At 39.1% G+C, this 19,678-nt stretch overlaps 1 protein-coding gene across 1 annotated transcript; it reads right to left on the reverse strand.

Annotated features, from left to right (window-relative positions):
• Positions 1-6,117: 6,117 nt before the first annotated feature.
• On the reverse strand, positions 6,118-19,655 carry LOC121509034 (saccharopine dehydrogenase-like oxidoreductase). Its single transcript, XM_041786229.1, has 12 exons — positions 19,203-19,655; positions 17,339-17,451; positions 16,638-16,718; positions 14,703-14,832; positions 14,531-14,580; positions 13,994-14,124; positions 12,543-12,660; positions 11,960-12,079; positions 11,746-11,802; positions 11,510-11,621; positions 7,756-7,837; positions 6,118-7,378 (listed from the first exon to the last, which is right to left on the reverse strand). The coding sequence occupies exons 1-12, from the start codon at positions 19,399-19,401 to the stop codon at positions 7,288-7,290; spliced, it is 1,284 nt and encodes a 427-aa protein (XP_041642163.1). The 5' UTR covers positions 19,402-19,655; the 3' UTR covers positions 6,118-7,287.
• Between the last annotated feature and the right edge of the window lie 23 nt (positions 19,656-19,678).

Genomic DNA, 19,678 nt, shown 5'->3' on the forward strand with positions numbered 1-19,678 from the left:
CATAAACCACATGGCCCTTAGCAACTCAAAAAGCATCACCAGCTTCATCAAACCCAGGCTCCTGACATGCAAGCTCCTGGCATTGACAACACTGAAGCTGTCTGTTTTACCAAATAGCCTCTGAGGGTGACAACAAGCCAACTATAGGCAGATGGGCAGTGAGAACCCACATATTAATGCTGTTATTGATTGGCCATCTCCTTTCACCAGTGTTTCATTAATTTAGTCATACAACACCAGATGTGAATTGTGAAAGAATTGTGTTAGGATACTTCACTTGTTTTTATTTACTGAATAAGGACAATACACGTTAATACTAGCAATATGTGTTAGCGCAAATATGCTAGACAGTAGCTAAATATTATTCTTAATGTTATGGCCAGTACTTTAAAAAACACAAAACAAATCTCATTAGTACATTTACAGGCACACAAATCAACCAAACAATATCTGATTTCTGAAGTTACTCTTTCGTCATGTAAATGTCACAATCCAATATGCTTTAACCGATAAAATCCATTATTGGATTATGAAAAAATTGGCACATGTAGCTTTTTATCAAACTGTTTTTTTCAGTACACATGTGCCATTTAATCTTGATTCTTTCACGCTGACATTTGCACAACAGTAAAACTAGTTAGCTAAGGAAGCAGAAACAGCAAATACGGCGATAAACAGCAAGAGCATGGGAAGCATGGAGTGAAGCTGAAATGAATTCCACATTCAATGAACTGAGGGTTATGAATATCTTTTATACCCTAAATGGCAGGCAATATAAACTTAGTGGAAAAAGTAAGGAAATTTGTGTTTGGTAGATTATTTCTTTGTTGTAACAATACTTCTTGGCAATAAATCTTATACCACTGGAAACCCTGTTTATTTCCCTTTAAAATGGTGCCACATTTGTAAGGAGCATGCCTTTGAAGGATGAGCAGCAGAGCTTAGTATGTGGGACTGATCTAGATAGGGGCCAAGTGATAGGGCAACTTCAAGCTGGTGTTCTGCAAAACCAAGTTGCAGCATTATTATGAGTGAGCCCTAGTACCATCGCCAAACTGAAGGCCGTCTCATGTAACGGGATGTCCCGAGAAGACTTTTCTCACCCTGCCAGCACTTAGGAACTGTTGGCTGTCTCCAACAGATTTGCAGTCAAGGTTTGCAGGACGATATGGCCGGCGGGTCTCTGCCCAGGTAATCTGGAACAGACTGCATGGAGCCAATCTCAGTTCTGATAGGGCTTTATGACTGCCCTTCACCGTCATCTTGTTTGTGCTGGCGTCTGCAATATGTGCACTGGAACCATAGCACACAGCAGAGGGTCAAATCGGGAGAAGATGTGGAGAACGCTATGCTGATTGCTGCACTGATAGAGTAACATCTTTTGGTAGAGGCAATGTGATGTGTGGCGGCATCTCCCTCACTGGAAAAACAAGGCTTGTCATCACCGAAGGCAATCTCAATGCAGAGAGATATTGAGATAAGGTTCTGCAACCAGTGGCAATCCCATATCTCCACAGTCTGGGACCAAACTCTGACCGAACTTCCAAGATGACAACACTCGCCCCCACAGAGCGGGATTTATCAGAGACTACCTCCAGAATTTGGGAGTGGAGAGGATGGAATGGTCTGCCAGCAGTCCTGACCTCAACCCCATTTAACACTTGTGGGATCATCTTGGGCGTGCTGTTGGTCCCAGTGTGACCAACACAACCACGTTGGCTGTCCTGCAACAAATGCCGGTTGAAGAATGGGATGCCATCCCACAGCAGTGTGTGACCACGCTGGTGACCAGCATGAGGAGGAGGAGCCAGGCTGTTGTTGCTGTGTATGGTTCTTCCACACCCTACTGCGGCTCCTATTTGTTAAAATAATAAATTGTTAAATTGACATACAATCCACAAAACAAGAGTCATTAGCAGAATAAGCTGTTTGCATGGGCACAACCCACATACTCGGCTGTGCTGCTCAACACAGATTTCCTTACTTTTTGTGCTTGTTTGATGAATGGCAAAATACTCACAAAAGTGTCTGTAAAAACCGTCAAGGTGGTACTGTAAATTACTTAGGATGCCGTTTACGTCACGTGGACAGAAATCCAACTTTAACAGAATCATGTGAACACTGTTTTTTTTTGTTTTTTTTTTTTTTCCAAAAACTCATTACTGAAGTACATGTAGATCCATCAGATCAGATTATGCCAATTACCCTATAATCCCATTATTGCATCAATGTAGTCATGCAAAGATAGTCAATTACAGAACATCTCACGGGAAGGTCTGAAATCCAGTAAACAAAAAAGTTCACAAACAGTTTTAGATACAAAATTATCCCGTCTGTTACTTTACTGATAACAGACCCATCAACAAAAAGCATTATTTCCCACAAATGACTTATTTTAGGCCCAAGCTAGGATATTTAAATTATGTAATTTGTTTGAAGAATTATGGCTTTACTGCTCATATATCATAAGCAGAGATGCTCTGATGTATCTGTACTTTGGTATTGGCTGACAGACATCGACCTATTGACAAATAATGTGGCATGCAACAATCTCAGGCAGAAGATGTCATCTGTTATACAAAATCTGGTTTCTTTTTACAGTCAAACGTGGATGAAAGGTGAGGGAGTCAAACTGTGGAAAATATCAACAACATGCAGTGTTTAAGACATGATTCAGTGAAGGACAGGGATGAAAACAATTCAAAAACATGACATTTCATAGACAAGAAACAGACATGAATGAGTTTTATAGAAGTAATGAAAAACACACACTGACAAAAAATCATCAACTAAATTGCTATTTAAAGGCCTGTATCTGTAACAAGCAGTGCATCTCTAATCTATAGTGTTCAGCTTTTTTAGCCTGTTAAAACCTCAGGTCAGTGCTTTCTTTGAACAGGTGAGCTTTCCGGCCCTGTTCAGGTAAAGTATGGGCTGGACCTGGCCACAGACCGCTCCCAGAAATATAATTACACATAACAAAATATTTGAAATCTTGATTTGTCTTTCCAGAAATCGACATATCAGTGCTGGTAGATAGTTTGCTAAAAAACAAACAAGGTTTACCAGAATAATGTTGAATGCTTTCCTCTTCATCTGGTCACTACTTGTCCTCTGCCCCCCCACCCTCTCTCCAGGACTGGGCTGTTTCAGAGACCACAGCACTGACACAGTACTGAACACAAGCAAGCAAAATGTGAAGAAAAACCAGATCCTTCCAATGCTGTCTATTCCTGGTATGAGCATAATGGTCAAAATGAAGGAAGTCCAGGCCAGAGCACACTGTGGCACACGGTACTTCAGTGGCTTCAACCTGGGAAAGACAGCACAAAATTAACAAGAGAATCTAAATTCCTGACCAAGGTCGGACTGTCAGACTGAAGTTTTAATCATTCACCTGAGGAAGATCAGCGGATGAACCACAGCCATATACCGGTCTGCACAGATAAAGCCTTGAAACAAAGGCCGGCCGACCCACACCAGGAACCACTGCATCAATAGCAGTATCTTGACGCCGTCACTGACAGCTTGAGGGGTGAACATACAGTACAGCTGTGCCGGCAGTCCTAAACAGTAAAGAATCTCACAAACAGCCAGGCTCAGAAAATAGATCTCTAAAGCCAAAAGCTCTCTGCTTTCATGACAAATGAGCCAAACCACCCATGCATTTGCTGGAAGGCCCACGGCCAAGTTAGCGATCAGGAAGACAGAGGCAAAGTAAAGCTGAGTGTCATCTGAAAATATGAACATACAGTTTTTGTTGACAGAGGTGTTGAAAAAGGAGCTGTTCACCTGTACTGTGTCCATTTTGTCCCTGTCTCTGAAGGTTGGTGTAAAATTTCCAAAATGAAGTTCATGAGCAGCTGAGAGCACAGTCCGTTCTTTCCTGCCTTACTGAACACTTGTGGCACAACCTGAACGTTCAACTAAACAAATGCTTTGCATTCAAATAGTGAGATTTGAATAAGAGCTGTTTTGGTGGAAACATGGAAAAATAAATGCTGTTCTGAACACACCTGCATGGGTAGCAACATGACACTGACCACCCAGGGCCCTAGTGGAGGAAGGGGCCCTTATTGGGCCTGAAATCAGCATGCACAGTAGTTATGCTTGGATTGGTTTCTTTCTATGTCATAGCTTTCTTGTCAGTGACTGCTTGATTGATGGTTTGTTTTTTTTACTTCTTTTAAAAAAGTAAAAAAATCTTGTTGAAGCTTTAAAACTATTCATTTATCAAAGATGCACATATCACAAGATTAAACTCAATTTGTTGTTTAAGTCTAACTGACATAATGTCAGAGTTAGTTAAAGCAGATACAAGAATTTTAGGTTTCAGCATGATTCTTTTGTAAAAATCAAACTATTTGGATTCCTCTTCAAAACCAAGATGACAAAATGTTAAGTCACTGGCACCCAACTTGTTTAATTCCTGATTTTTATTTATCAACCATTGCAAGCTAACTCCCTGCATACAATCTACATTACACTGACACACCAGAAGCATTTTATTGATGACACTAGCCATATATTTGTGCGATTTGATTTGCAGGATTTGTTGATGGACTTGTTGTTAGTTTTGTTCTTTTCTTATGACATATACTTTTTTAACAGCATTTGTCATTTTGATAGTATTGAGAATCAAAATTAAAGTGAGTGCATCCTTTTAAATGCATGATATCATAGAGTACTGAATGGCTTTCAATGGATCATTTGTGCAATGGAAATGTATAGTTAAAACTAGAATACAGTGTTGGCTAAGGCTGTGGTGGAGGTGAAGGCCTTATTGTTATGTCTCTTCACAGGGCCTAGAAATCCTGCACACATGTATATCACTTGTGTCAGCCCATAAACTTGTATCTCCAAACTACCACTTTTCAGGAAATTAAAAAAAAGCTTAATTTTCAATTAATTTTACACTGAATGGTCATAGCATCTTTTTAACACTTTTCATTGCTTTAAAACAAGTTAAAACCCACTGACAGATGTAAACGTTGACTAATAGAATTGTTAATCACTGACATGTTATTCTTGAATTGTACAGCCATTTGTGACCTGTCATTCTGTAACCCTATAACCAAACCTTTCACAAACCATATTTTTATTTTATGTCTTAAAACTGTTGACGTTATTGCAGCAACACAAATGAGAAACAGCAGGAGACATGACAACAAACAACAGGAAGTGGTCCTTTTGTGGGTTCATAAAATTTAGATTATTAATGGGACTGGCATTCTCCAGGGACAAAGTGTGCTGGAGGAACTGTGTCTGTTTCTTAAAGCTGGTTTATTTATACTGTGGAGGATAATATCACAATAAATAATACAAGGAGCACTCAGTAATGCTGTGATTGTATTATTTTAAAAGGAGTATGTTGGGGGGCGCAGATGGTCGCGTGATTTAAGGCGTACACCATGTATGCGGGCAGCCGGGTTCAAATCCAGCCTGTGGCCCCTTACTGCATGTCTCTCCCCCACTCTCTTCCCTGTTTCTTAGTCTATCCACTGTCCCTCTCTATCTAATAAAGGCACGAAAGGCCCAAAAATTAATCTTAAAAAAAGGAGTATGTTTTACCATGGTGTTTATACTTAAAAATTCCTGAGTATTGCAATGATTTCTACATGACCTTCTGACCTTTGTTTTTTTTAATATCTGAAGCTTTTTTAATGATTTTCAGCATTATTGCATTAACTATGATAAATTAAGGTTCATGATAAATGCATTAATTTCTTACAATTGTGATGGATCACATGCTTTAATGTCCCTTTCAGCACACTCTGGTTAAGGCACTTGTCTCCCTGCAGCCACAGTAATGTCAAATAAATCCACCACTGCTCCTTCATGTCTCATTTCAGTTTAAATAACTCACTGACAGCTCAGTGGATAAGTAATAGGTCATCTGCAACTTGTGATTTTAAACATTTTACTCTTTTACTAGTCCCTTATTTAATTTTAATCTGTAACAAGTTCCTTTTTCTGTGGCTAAATTCAGATTATAATCTCTGATCAAAACAGGAAGTCAACATTAACATTACCATTGATCATTTAACTTTGAAAGGAAAACTACTAAATGCAAAATACATTTTTCACACAGCTGTGTGACAAAGACACATAGTTGGCATAGTTTACTTCATTTATTGGGTGCAAATCAAAGCACAAAACAAAACCCCAAATGTAGCTGGTCATGTCCTCATGACGCTCAGAACTCAAACAGTTTAGGACTCAGATTAACAACTCATGAGGGAAATCACTCCAGTTGACAGAAGACGTAAACACTTCTTCAGCTTTAAAGAAAACATCACAGTTGTTCACAGATCAGTTTCATGCTACGACTCATGCCGTTTTCAACAATCCAATCAACTTCCTGTGTGTGCTGTACATTTGGTAGAGAGAGCTAGCTGAAACTTCATCTACAAAATATAAAGCTTGAGGAAACAGTCTGACAATTAACTGCCAAAAACAGGTTTCAGTTAACAGGACAGGACAAGCTAACATGTATGTACACAGAAGCACACAAATGTGCAGCTACAACAAGAGAGTAGTGTTGAGTTATGTTCTTGTGAATAAAGCTGCTTTCTATTACCGGGCTAGCACTTTAAAGATTGTTTACTCTTCTTTAAAAGTTACAGGGGTCCAGTTTGTTTATGCCTTCTTTGGCCTGAACATTTTGTTTTTTTAACAAATAACACATTTTTAATTCTTCTGAAACAAGAATTCAAAACTGTGAAACCTCTGCCTACTGTGCTGTGTCTTTAAATTCATCTGATGTCCCGATCACCTCCTCCATACAAGGCAAATGTTATTATGAAGGTCAGAACACAGTCAGGTCAGACAGATTCTTCAGTTGACGATTTGCCACTTGAAGATGTAATCTCAAATAAAAAGGTTCATCTGTGTGTTGCGTCTTTCATCAGGATTGTATGAGACTGTCCAACCAAATTTTTTTAGATATGAATGAAAATGTAACCTAAAAACTTCAATGCCCATATAAAGAGAAATGACCCAAACACTGACTTTGACTTATTTTATAACCAAGGATCATGTTATTGGAGAGTTTAAGTGCTGTTTTACGATCCTATGCTGGTTGTGCTTTCTATCGTACAAGCAGAGTATCAACAGTACATTCAAGCCTGGCAAGATTCTGTCCAAATGAAAAAAGAACGTCAGAACAACAGACAAATACTTCAATGAACCAGCTCTTTTTTCAGTTGGAAAATTGCCTGTTGTTATTTTGCATATTACGACATGCTGAAAGAAACCTGCAGTAATGCATCAGGGAGGGGATGAACTCTAGATGACAGAAAACTGGATGCCGTGTTTGTTCAGGCGGTCGATCAGTGTGGTTTTTGCAAAAGCAGCTCCTGGAGTGTAAACTCCTCCCCTGAAAATGAGAACGAACATTAAATTAACACTTGAGTTAAATTTTGACTCTGTCTTCAGGAATTTTATCTGTAGAAGAAGAGGATCAAATGATTAAATGATACTGATAGAGTTTATAAATATTACATTTCAAGTGCAAAAAAGGGTTTCTCATGATGACACAAAAGTATCAGGATAAAAAAATTCCTGCTACACAGTATGAGCTACATGTCAACAAGTGCAATCTATCCAAAATGGTTAAAATACTTTCATGTCTCTAATTTTTTTTGCTGTTATTTCAGGGTTTCACTTTGTCAGCCATTTGATTAAAAACTGCAGTTTGGTTTCTCAATGATTATTAATCAGTTTCCTACAGTTTTTTGCTTAGTGTTTACTTACTTCTTGGGTAAAGCTGCAGGTTCATTGAGAATGGTTAGAGCAGCTTGTACCATAGCAATGGGCGTGGCCACATATCCACACTCTGAAATATAGCACACACAAATGAATAACCATTAGACCAATGCTGCACTGAACAGACTGGACAACTGAGCTACTTTTACCTCATCACTCTGAGCTAATTATGAGAGACTACCAAACACTTTGTTATTTCTGTATGATTTCACAGATGAAATACATAAATAAAAGCTTTAATTTCTCCTACATTTTAACTCTCTGTGGACGTCGGGCCGAGGAGGAGGAATAGTGACTGTTTATAAGAATCATTATAAATGTAAGCAGGTATTGCTGTCATCCTCTTTCACCAGCTTTGAGTTGAGCGCATGTGAGCTGGGTCGCTCTCACACAGTGCTGTGTGCTGTGGTCTATCGGCCTCCCAAGTACAATAAGGACTTTTTAAATGACTTTTCTGACTTCCTATCTGAAATCATGCCTACGTATGACCGTGTTCTTATTGTTGGGGACTTTAATATTCATGTGTGTTGCCCTGGTAGCCGATGAAAAAGGCCTTTTTGAACCTCATTGATTCTTTTAATCTTATGCAGTCTGTGTCTGGTCCCACACACGAACACGGACACACACTTGATCTGGTTTTGTCATATGGTCTGCCTGTTTCTAACCTTGAGATCTGTGATGCAGTGTTTTCTGACCATATGCCTGTATTATTTGAGGCTGCTCTTGCCTGCAATACAGTTAAAAGTCCTGCTGCTCCTTGGCGCTGTCGTGTTGTTAAGCCCTCCACTGCTGTTCATTTCTCTGCTACTTTCAATCAGTACTGTGTCATACCCGAGTCTGTGTGTACTACAGAGGAGCTTAGCTCATGGTTTCACTCAACCTGCCAAACTGTTTAAGACACTGTGGCCCCTTTTAAAACTAGGCAGCCCAAAACTAAATCTGAGCCCTGGCTAAACGACACCACTCGTGCTGCTAGACGTGAGTGCCGTAGAGCGGAGCGCAAATGGAAGAAGGACAAACTGCAGGTGTCTTTTCAAATATTAAGGGACTGTTGGCATCATTATCAGGAAACGGTGAAGAAATTATTTTGTCAAACTGTCACAAGCCTCGTCTTTTGTTTAACACTATTGATTCATTTCTTGATGCCCTGCAAACTGTCTGCATGGAGGCCTCTCCTGCTGTCCGTGAAAGCTTTCTTCACTTTTTTATTGATGAGGTGAATGGTGCTAGGGCTCAAATCTCACTTCCCGTTTATGACCCCTCAATATCTGTCCCTTGCTCTGCTGTCTTTCACCAGTTTGAGCCTGTGACTCTGTCCTTTTTACAAAAGATTGTTGGTCATTTAAAGCCCTCAGGCTCTCCAAATGATGCTGTACCTCCTTGTCTATTTAAAGAGGTTTTCCCCACTGTAGGACCATCTGTTAGTGCAGTCATTAATAGTAGTCTGTCCTCAAGTGTGGTGCCTGAACTGTTTAAACATGCAGTAGTTCAACCTCTGATTAAAAAACCTGGTCTGGATTCTGCAGTTCTTTCTAATTTCAGGCCAATCTCCAAACAGCCTTTTCTTTCAAAATCCCTGGAAAAGATAGTTTACATTCAATTAATGGCCTTTCTGGAAGAGCACAATATTTTAGAGGTTTCCCAATCTGGTTTTAAAGCTCTTCACAGCTGGTGATTGTGCTGTGCTTGTTCTTTTAGATTTAATGGCTGTGTTTGACACTGTGGATCATGATATTTTAATCTCTTGTTTGGAGCACTGGGTGGGCATCAGGGGCATAGCACTTGGCTCAGGTCATACTTGACTGATCGAACTTTCTGTGTCAGCCTTGGTGACTGTGTCTCCTCCTCTGCTCCTCTCTTGTGCGGAGTCCCACAAGGCTCAGTTCTAGGCCCTCTCCTCTTCTCTCTCTATTTTCTCCCCCTAGGATCAATACTTAGGAAACATGGCATTGCATTCCACTGTTATGCAGACGACCGTCAGATTTATGTGCCTCTTAAAAAGAACAATGAGTACTCTGTTCAACTGTTGTTTAAGTGTCTTGATGACATAAAGGCCTGGATGGCTCTGAACTTTTTAAATTTTAATGATAAAAAGACAGAGGTGATGGTTTTTGGTGGTACCACTGACATCCCTCCTGTACATCTGGGTCCCCTGGCCCAGTATACCAAACAGTCCATCAAAAACTCAGGGGTGGACCCTGATCTTAAGCTTGACAGTCAGATTCATGCTGTTGTAAAATCAAGCTTTTTCCATTTGAGGCAGCTGGCCAAAATAGAGCCAATTCTTTCAAAGCAGCACTTTGAGATGGTAATCCACGCCTTTGTTACCACTCGGCTGGATTACTGTAATGCATTGTATGTGGGGGTTAGTGGGTCCTCCATCGCCCATCTCCAGATGGTACAAAATGCAGCTGCACGTCTTTTAACTGGCATACATAAATGCAACCACATTTCCCCCATTTTAGCCTCACTCCACTGGTTGCCCATACAATTTAGGATTAATTTTAAAATTCTTTTATTTGCCTTTAAATCGCTAAATGGTCTTGCCCCGCCCTACATCTCTGAGCTTCTACACCCATACACACCCACCCGCTCCCTCAGGTCAGCTGATCAGCTGCTCCTGAAGGTGCCCAAGACCAAGCGGAAGCTCAGAGGGGACCGTGCGTTTGCTGTTGCGGCTCCAAAACTATGGAACGATCTACCCCAGCACGTTAAACAGGCCTCTTCTCTACCCGTTTTTAAATCTCTTCTGAAGACCCATCTCTGTTCTCTGGCCTTTAGCACACAGTAGTCGGCAACTTTTATATTTATTTGATATTTTTATGCGTGTCTTTTCATGTTACTTATGTTTTGTGTCTTTTAAATTGAGTCTGTATTTTATATGTAGTGCTCTTCTTTTATATCTTGTGAGCTGCTATGTTTTTTATGTATTTTTATTTCTTCTCCTGTACAGCACTTTGGTCAACTGTGGTTGTTTTTAAAGTGCTTAAGAAAAAAAGTTGGATTGGATTGGATTGGGTGCCACAACAGAAAAACAGGAACCTTGTAGCTGCAGAAGCCTTCCTTTAAGCTTGCAGTTGCTTTTACTTTCCTGTTTATTTTTATCAATTTGATATTACTATACTTATTACCTTCAGGGCTGCACCTAAAATGTCTTTAATTGTCAGGCATGCCACAAGAATACATCTGTGCTACAAAGAAATCAAAGAGAATAAACAAGAGACATATTAAGATCTTTATCTGCCACAGCTATGTTAGTTTTAGGCTGGATTTTATGTCGAATTCTTTAATATCATAGTTGCTTGTGGAATATGATGATCTGTAATTGGTAAGGTAACCCTGCTTCTTTAACGCTCACAGTATCTCTGTGTTGGTTAGTCCACTTGATAACCAGCTTCATTAGCTTTTGCAGGATCTCATTTTAGAGGCCAGGTAACCTAAAGATACCCTGGGTATGTTGATCTTGCTGTGTAATACGGGCCTCTGGACAAAAAGAGAGGGATGAGACCGTCTAACACAGTCAGCATAGTTTATGTTCATCTAACTCTCAAGCTAATTCTTCCATGTGCTGCCTCTTGCATTCACTGAGGGGTTTTAAAACCTCCCTAGCCAAAGATGTGCTGATTTTAGCATGAAATAAAAACATGCTCTACTGTTTTATGAAGAGAAACTTGAAAGGTGTTTTCTCTCTGGGATATATTAAGACTCTGGTATAAGACTAGGGCTTTAAGTGTTCGTTTACCTGGTCCCTGAACCAGTGTGCGGATCTTGTTGTTAGGTTTCCCCTGGGAGGGGTCCTGTCCCTCTGTGTAGCCCTCTCCATAGAGAGCAAACTGGAATGATGAAGCTTCCATCTAAAACACAAATGGACGCATATCAAACCTTTCCTCCTGATCTAAATGGGTTTTGTCTAGAAATAATACACAGACACAGGAGAGAAATCACTGAAAGTAAGTATTTTCTCTGCCAGCACTTTACCTGCTTCCTGCTTGGTCCGGCCTTTGAGAAGAGTCCGAAGGTAAAGAACTCAGGATACTGAAAAGTTAGGTACAAACAAAACAGACATGACTCAGAAATGATTTTGCAAACACAGTACAGGTGAACTGACCTGTTTCAATCAGGTGTATAATACTTATTCATATTTAGCTGTAAAGTCAAACATGTATGATGAATGCTGCTCTGAGTTCATTACCTTGATGAGCAGGTTGCGTCCAAAACTGAACTTGACCAAGAACCAGAACATCATGCCGGCAAACATCAGCTTGAAAATGTTCCAAACACCTCCGATTCCTGCATACGCCCCGTACTGAACCTGAAGGCAACAAAACGGATTGTTTAAGGAACATGGCAAGGGCAGAAAAACACAGTACATACTGTGTTTAAGAGAAAATGTTCCTGCACACAGCAATGACTGTCACTCATAACCTTTGAACAGTACAAAATTGTCTACTGATGGTGATTGGTTTGGATTATTTCTTGTTGTTAAACATTATCATCCGCAAAAGTCACATCATTACTATAATTCCAAAAGGCATACACGTTTTACACATTTCATCAGGATCAATCAAAAATCAGCCTTTTCATTGTTGATCACATATTAATCTTGAAGTAAAAACAAGCACACTCTGGTCTTCATGGTGCTTTCATACAAAAAATCTGCAAAAAAATGATCTTAAAAGGGGATCTTTGGTGGAGAATAGCACAAGGACAAAAACAGGATATTAAGAAAGAACGAAACCCCAGCAAAATCAAAAAAGTAATTGCGTAAGTCTAACCGGTGTGGCCTGATGCTCCTCCACCAGGAAGCGCTGTGTCCTTTTCACAACAGAAGGGTCAGAGCCCATGAAGGGCACAGTGTACTGCTGGATCTCATCACTGTAGAACAGCATCCCCCTACAAACAAATGCACACAGAGACAGACAAGCTGAGAAAACCAACAGATAATTCAGCAGAACATCACTAATGCTGTTATCATCATATCACATGTACAAGTTTCAGTTGCCGATAATGAACAAGAAATTGAAACTATAAAACCAAAGATATATTGTGGTTATTTAGAAAGACGTCATCATTTGCTCACCTTTTACAGTGCTCTTAAATAATATTCCCGTCACACATCATTAAATCTCACTTGCTATCACATTGTTACCTCGTTTTTCAAACACTGACAACTGTATTGGTCACTTACTGTCACTTATCAGCCTTTACTGTTAATCTGTCAAGAAAAAATAAAATTTGTTTTCCCTGATGTTGTCAACGATTTCAAAACATTTTTTATCTAAGCCAATATATCGGTCGTAAATATCTGCAGAAATGTTCATATCTGCCGATACTGAAAACTAACTTTAGAAGCTATTATATGATACTGATGTCATGCAGACAATATTGTGAATCCTTTAAACCTGGGGTCCGGAGGGGCAAAGATCTTAGGAGGGGTGCAAGGCTTTCTTCGCTCTGAGGCTGCCAAAATTAGATTTGCAAATATTGACTAAAACCATGATAAAGCAGTTATTAAGTAGTTAGTGGGGATGCTGAGCAACCACACCATTGTTTGTACTAAGGTCTTCTGATAAGAACAACATGCATAGGCCTTTTTAGGGTTTTATCAATGAAACAATTAAAATCTATGTTGATTTCTGGCAGCAGTGTGTCACTTTTTCTTCTGCCTTTGGTTCTGGGGGACTCTGCTTTTCTTAGGTGCATGTAGGATGGGCTCCAAGGAAAAATAGTTGGGAAACACTGCTTTAAATAGTGGTAGCAAATACATTCTAGGCTGCACATTGCCAAACAGACTTAAACAAAAATGATGAACAAAATCAAAATGTTCTCTTAGAAAGACATATGCTTCCAGATTGTGTTTACTGATTTACTGGGTGAAAAAAACCTACATAATACTACCTGTCAGCACCTTGATTAGTTCTGTAATAATCACTGTTTTGTTCTGTGAATGCCCATGGTTTGTATGTGCACAGAGACAGTTTGATGGTTTTTGTAAGAAGAAAAAATACATAAATAAATTCTGAGAGACCACAGAGGATGCAAATTGGCTTTTGGACACAGTTCATCTACACCAGAGCCACACATACACCACTGAACAATAAACACAACAACGAAAGGTGTGGAGCCCTAATATTGATTTTTCTGATGAACTGATTAGACATTTTTTTTGTTTACAAATTTAAGGATTCTATTACTCTTGAATTAGGAGCATTAAAGCTCCACGTACCTGCGCTTGAGCTTGGCACCAACGGTAGGGATAGGTTTGTGGTTAAACTGCCTCCTGAGACTCCGCAGCTTATAACTGTCGGCAAACCCATAGATGGCTGACTGCCATGTGCCGTCATGGATACATCCGCCCTGTCGAGGTCAACAGAGAGACATACCCAAAGGGAGTAAATGTGGAGGAAGGTGTGACTTAAGCACTTTTTACACATGCACTCCTGAACATTTCTAGAAAATACAGGAGCTCTGCCCCTAATCTTCCTGGCATGCTTGTACACACTTAAGCCTGGAAGTTTTCACTCAGTTTGCCTGTCAGGCATGGGAGGGGAAAATTACCTGGAATGAGCCTGTGTGAAAAATAAAGCTGTTTGCAGTCACACATGCAGCTCATCTAGAAAAATGTAGGAAGTTTGCTGGAGTTTTGTGCATGTCTACGTAGGGCTAGAGACACAGTGAAGTGAAGAAGAATTCATGGAAAAAATAAACTTTAAAGAAATGTGATGGACAACAGCATGGACTTGTGGGTAATGTAGTTACATACATCAGGTCCTGAGCTGACAGTTAGAAAGCTCTCCACGGCAGTCAGCGTACCTGTGAATCAAAGACAGAGAATGGATCACATTAAATGTGTGTGTGTGTGGTGGTGGTGGTGGTGGGTGGTGGGTGGTGGGTGGGTGGTGGGGGGTGCATGTGCATGAATGTCATGTGCATACCCCTGAACTGATCTCTGGTGAAGACGACTCCCATGTCTGCAGGTATGGAGTCAAATCCACAGCTCCCAATGACGTAGACGCCGTTTTCTGCAGCCTGGCTGTCATAGTTCAGCTGCATGCCCTCTAGAAACTGATGATAGAAAGAAAACTCAAAAATCATACCAACGCAACAACATTTTTCCATATGGTAAACCATGAATTCTGTAATATTTTAAAATCCAACTTATTGTTTTAAGTTTATCCCCAATAAACCTGCAGAAAATCTCCATAACACCACATAAAATGTTCAGAATACAGGCTTCTTTTTCAGCAACTGTCTTGATGTGATTGAATTTGTGTTGCTTCTTAGAGCTGTGACACAGCCTCAAAACACATAAACCTCAAGTTAGGCGGTTGTAGCCACAGACATGCTGCATTACACAGACCATCATTATTCTACATTCACAAAGCCAACTGAGAAATAACTTGATGTAACAAGCCACAAAATTAAACTCCACAAGCCACGCATTAAATCCAAAAACAGTAAACAGTGAAGCTAATGTGCTGAGAAATCTGCAGGACAAAAATCACATAAAGAAAGGTTAAATTTTTACTAAGAAATGAGATTAAAACAGAAAAATGTACTGTACATCAAATGATTTTCACAAGAGGCCAATCACTTGAAAATAATCCATTCATGAATAAAAGTTTAAACTACTCTTTTAAATTCAAACAGATGTCCAAGTTGAGTTTTTGAGGCAAACATGATGATAAAAGTGGAGGAAGGAAATATTGACATACAATTTGAAACTAAAAGCAAAACAATAGGGGTGTGACGAGATCTCATGCTACGAGATCTTGCGAGATCAAACCATTGCGAGATGTCTCGTTGAGGTGAAAAATCATCTTGTGAGATCATTATTGCCCAGACACCAGGAGCAGCACCTTTCCCAACAGAAAACAATACCTAACTGGAAGTTATAAAAAAATCACAAAGATGCCCTGGAAACTTTAAAATTGTTGGTTTGCCAGCTACTGAAGAAATGGAGCTGATCTGTGATGATTCAGATCACTGCTCCATCACCCACCCCCCCCCCTCCGTGTGTGCTACTCAGGGCCGTACATGATCCGCAAATGCATGATAAGTTCATCATAACGGTGTGAAATTATTAAATGCCGCTGCTGGAAACCTGTGACTCCCTCATAGTGCTGGTATCTGTGACTTTGTAACTTTGATTTGAGTTGTAGCAATGAGTGCATAGTATAGAAAAACATGATGTGGTAGACTATCAAAATGAAAGGTTTGATTTAAAGAGCATCAAAACGTACGGTTTGAGTCAGAGTTAGACAAGACAAACTGTGTAAGCACTGATAGCCTATTCAGTACAAGAGGAGTTAGTTTAAACATCTCTGAATAAACCTGAATGCTTTGCAATTATGACATTCAGCCGTATAAATGACATATTTTCCACTCATATTTTACCAAAATTAAAAAAATAACAACAACAAAAAAACGGTAAAATCTCATCTTATCTTGCAAGATAAACGTCTTGTCATACCCCTACAAAAAAAACTTCAAAATTTCCATATTTTTTGCTTTACAATATGACGTGCTTAACAACCTTTTCTTTATGATCGACAGTATTGACATATTAAAAAACATAACATTTTAAATCATATTTATACCATATGTTGCCATAATTGAAGGAGAGAGAGCACTGTCTAAACTGCACAATAACTTTTGCACTGTTATGAAGACAAAAGGTTGAAAACTTATTTTGAAGGAGTGAAAATACAGGAGTTAAGTTTCAGTATTTGCAATTTAAAAAAGGGATTTGGGGCCAAGAACTTAATTTTCCCATAGTGTGGAAATTGTAAGATTTTTGTTGAATCCAAATTAAAATTCCTGTATCATAAAAACCCAAGTTTACAAGTTTTGTGGTGCTGTGGACGTACCTGAGGCTCTCCACAGATGTCAATATGGTGTGCTCCATTTTCCACACAGGCTTTCACCACTGGCTCACCGTAGAACCTGTACTGTTCACACAAATAAAATCAACAATATTGATTAGTGCACTTTTTCTCAGTTTGTCCACATTTTGCTGAGGAGAAAGCATAAACAAATGCTTAATTGCAAGTTCCATGTGTGTGAAACAATCTTTTAAAACTTGTTATTTTGAAATACTTTACATGCTAACATTACATCTTTACATTATATTTTTTAGAAGATCATGAGCACCTGTGTTTAATGTTTAGTTATATAGTTGTTTTGACTCATTTTATAACAATTCCTTTATATTATACACTTCCATAGCCCATCTACTTTTGTCTTCAACTTTCTGCATGTTGAAGATAAGCTGGGAACGTGTGGCTTTCCATTCAGACTTTAACACAATTAGTGTTATTGTGTGCACGTCAGTAGCCTTCATTGTGTAAGTACAGGCTGTTCTGTGTGTGAGAGAGAAAGAAGGAAAAGAAAGAGGCAGACAGACAGAGATGAGGAAAAGTTCAGCTTTATTGATGCAAAACGGAGATGAGATGATGTGAGGAAAAATTATTTTGCCATAAAACACAACAAATGTATTTCTTTGTGTTTCTGTAAAAAACAAAGAAAAAATAAATACAAGGCAGCACACATATTTATGTAGTCTACTTACAGGCCCCACACAGTTGAGGACAATCACAGCCTGTTTGCACATGGCTGCAAGAGAGTCTGGTTCTCCTACATCTGCCACAATGACATCCACCTCTGTCCTCAGCTCTGGTTTATCTGCAGACAAATGCACAGAGTTATGGGATATAGTGCCTTGCTTCTCCATTAGTAAAACTCTTCTTCTAAAGTCTTTCATTCACAATAGTTAGAACAACTAAAATATTCATGTTACCCTGTATAGCTTTGCCCAAATAAGTACAGTGTGAAAGAAGGGGCAATAAAAACATACTAAAGAAAATTGAATGCAAAAAATAAAGAATTCTCATGACTGAAAGACAACAACTTCACCATGCTGTAAGAACTTTGTTTCAACTCGTTTCAATTATCGTTGCAGAGATGCAAATGAATCATTTTAAACTTCAGCATAAACAGAAAAGAATCATTTTTGCAACTTATCGAACAGTTCTTTCATCCCTCCATCTTGTTTCTTTTTCCACACAATCCCATTTTAGTGATATTTAATTATTACATTTGGATACTAACAAAATGTTACACAGTTTTGTCAGATATTTCTCAGTAAATTTGTAACCCTTCGTCCTGGGTGTAAATGTGTGTTTATTTCCTGCTTTTGGGTTATGAATTTTGATTTTTGTTTGGTCTACAAATTATCTATGCCAATTAATTAATATACAAAAGTATGGGATGATGGAATAATTCCTGTTTAAAACTATAAATCTATATTGCAGCCTGTTCACTGAATTATTAACTTGTCAGACCGTTTCTCTGTGTGTGCTCTCATGGTTGGGGGATACACAGTGAGCAGGTATGTTCCATCAGCTGTTGTACCCTCCCTGAAGAGTGAGCCAAAGGGGAGGGGGCCAAAGAATAACAATCTAATCCTCTGAAAACCCACATCACTGTCATGACAGAGGAAAAGCTCCCCTGGCTTTGATCAAGTGAAGGACATCATTTTCCATGTTTAGAGTGTTGCATGGATACAAAAGATACAAATAATCAACTGGCTTCAATAAAAAAACATATTCAATATTTACTGTCACACATTCAAAATCAAATGCAATAATGTTATTCTGTATTTTTGATAGAGGAGAAATAACAGGTAATAAAAAGCAAAGATTTAATCTGTTGTCATATTGTCACATACTTTTTAGACAAACTGCCCTTAAACAGATTTACCCTATAGTGTGAGAAGACATTATTTGCATTTTAATGTCTCTCTTGTGAGTTAACGAACAGTACCATTACTGCATGCTAACACATTCTAAATATCAACTAGTCTGGGTTATTTATTAGCCTTTATCAAGTTACTCATAACCCAACAAATGTCGCTCATTTGCTGCTTTGACTTTCAGTTTCAGTTAAAGTTAGTCAACGGTTTTACTAAACAAATATTTACTTCCTCCTGTAAATGTTCTCTAGAAATTAAATTTAACATATCGTCGTTCTGACAACGAGCCAGTATTATAAAAATTAGGCAAACCGATTCAGGATTGAGGCATCATCAAAAATTGAAGAGTGCATCATTAGTTGCATCTCTAAATGATTATTAAAATTATAACTTTTATACATGAAAAGACAGTGTTAACTCGTTGTTGCATGCCCTGTTGTACTTTGGAGTTCAGTCTACGTTTGGGGTCAAAGTCAGATTTAGTGAGTTGTTTTACAAAGCGGGTTTCCTTTACATTAGACAATGCATTCCAGGAAAATCAGATTAGAAGTAAAGCATCCTTACTTACGACGACAACTTAGTTTAATTTAATTACCAGGGACGTCATGTGTGATGCAGCTCTTCCAGTCTGAGAAACAACATGTTTTAATATGCAAAATAATGCTCTATTTCAGATACATACTGAGGACTCCAGCGGCCTGCTCCAGAACTTTTTCCAGTTTCTGTTTGCTCCTGCCTGCTACGGCCCATTTCAGGTTCCCTCCTGGACCCTCGGACACAGTCCGGGCTACCTCCTCCACCACAAACTGTCCCGTGAAGCCGGAGGCTCCGAAGATGACCAGGTGGTACGGCCTGTTGGCTGAAGTTTCAACACGAGCCATAGCGAGAGCAGACGGGGAAGAGGAGCTCACAGCCACACCTTCACCTCTCTGACAGACTGACAGCGATAAGCCAGGACTGCGTGCAGTTTTGACAGTGCTTCGCTCTCCACTTCCTTAGCAACAGATGCTAATATGCAAACGTATATTTTTTTTGTGAAAATGACTACTCTTAACTGCCTTGTTAATTACAACCAACTTTGATAAGAGAAACTGTTTTTGTTTTCATTATATCTCTACAAGCAAGTATCTTCCACTAAATTGCATTTATTTTTTATGC

Source organism: Cheilinus undulatus, linkage group 1, assembly GCF_018320785.1.
Source record: "Cheilinus undulatus linkage group 1, ASM1832078v1, whole genome shotgun sequence".
Classification (NCBI taxonomy): Eukaryota; Metazoa; Chordata; class Actinopteri; order Labriformes; family Labridae; genus Cheilinus; species Cheilinus undulatus.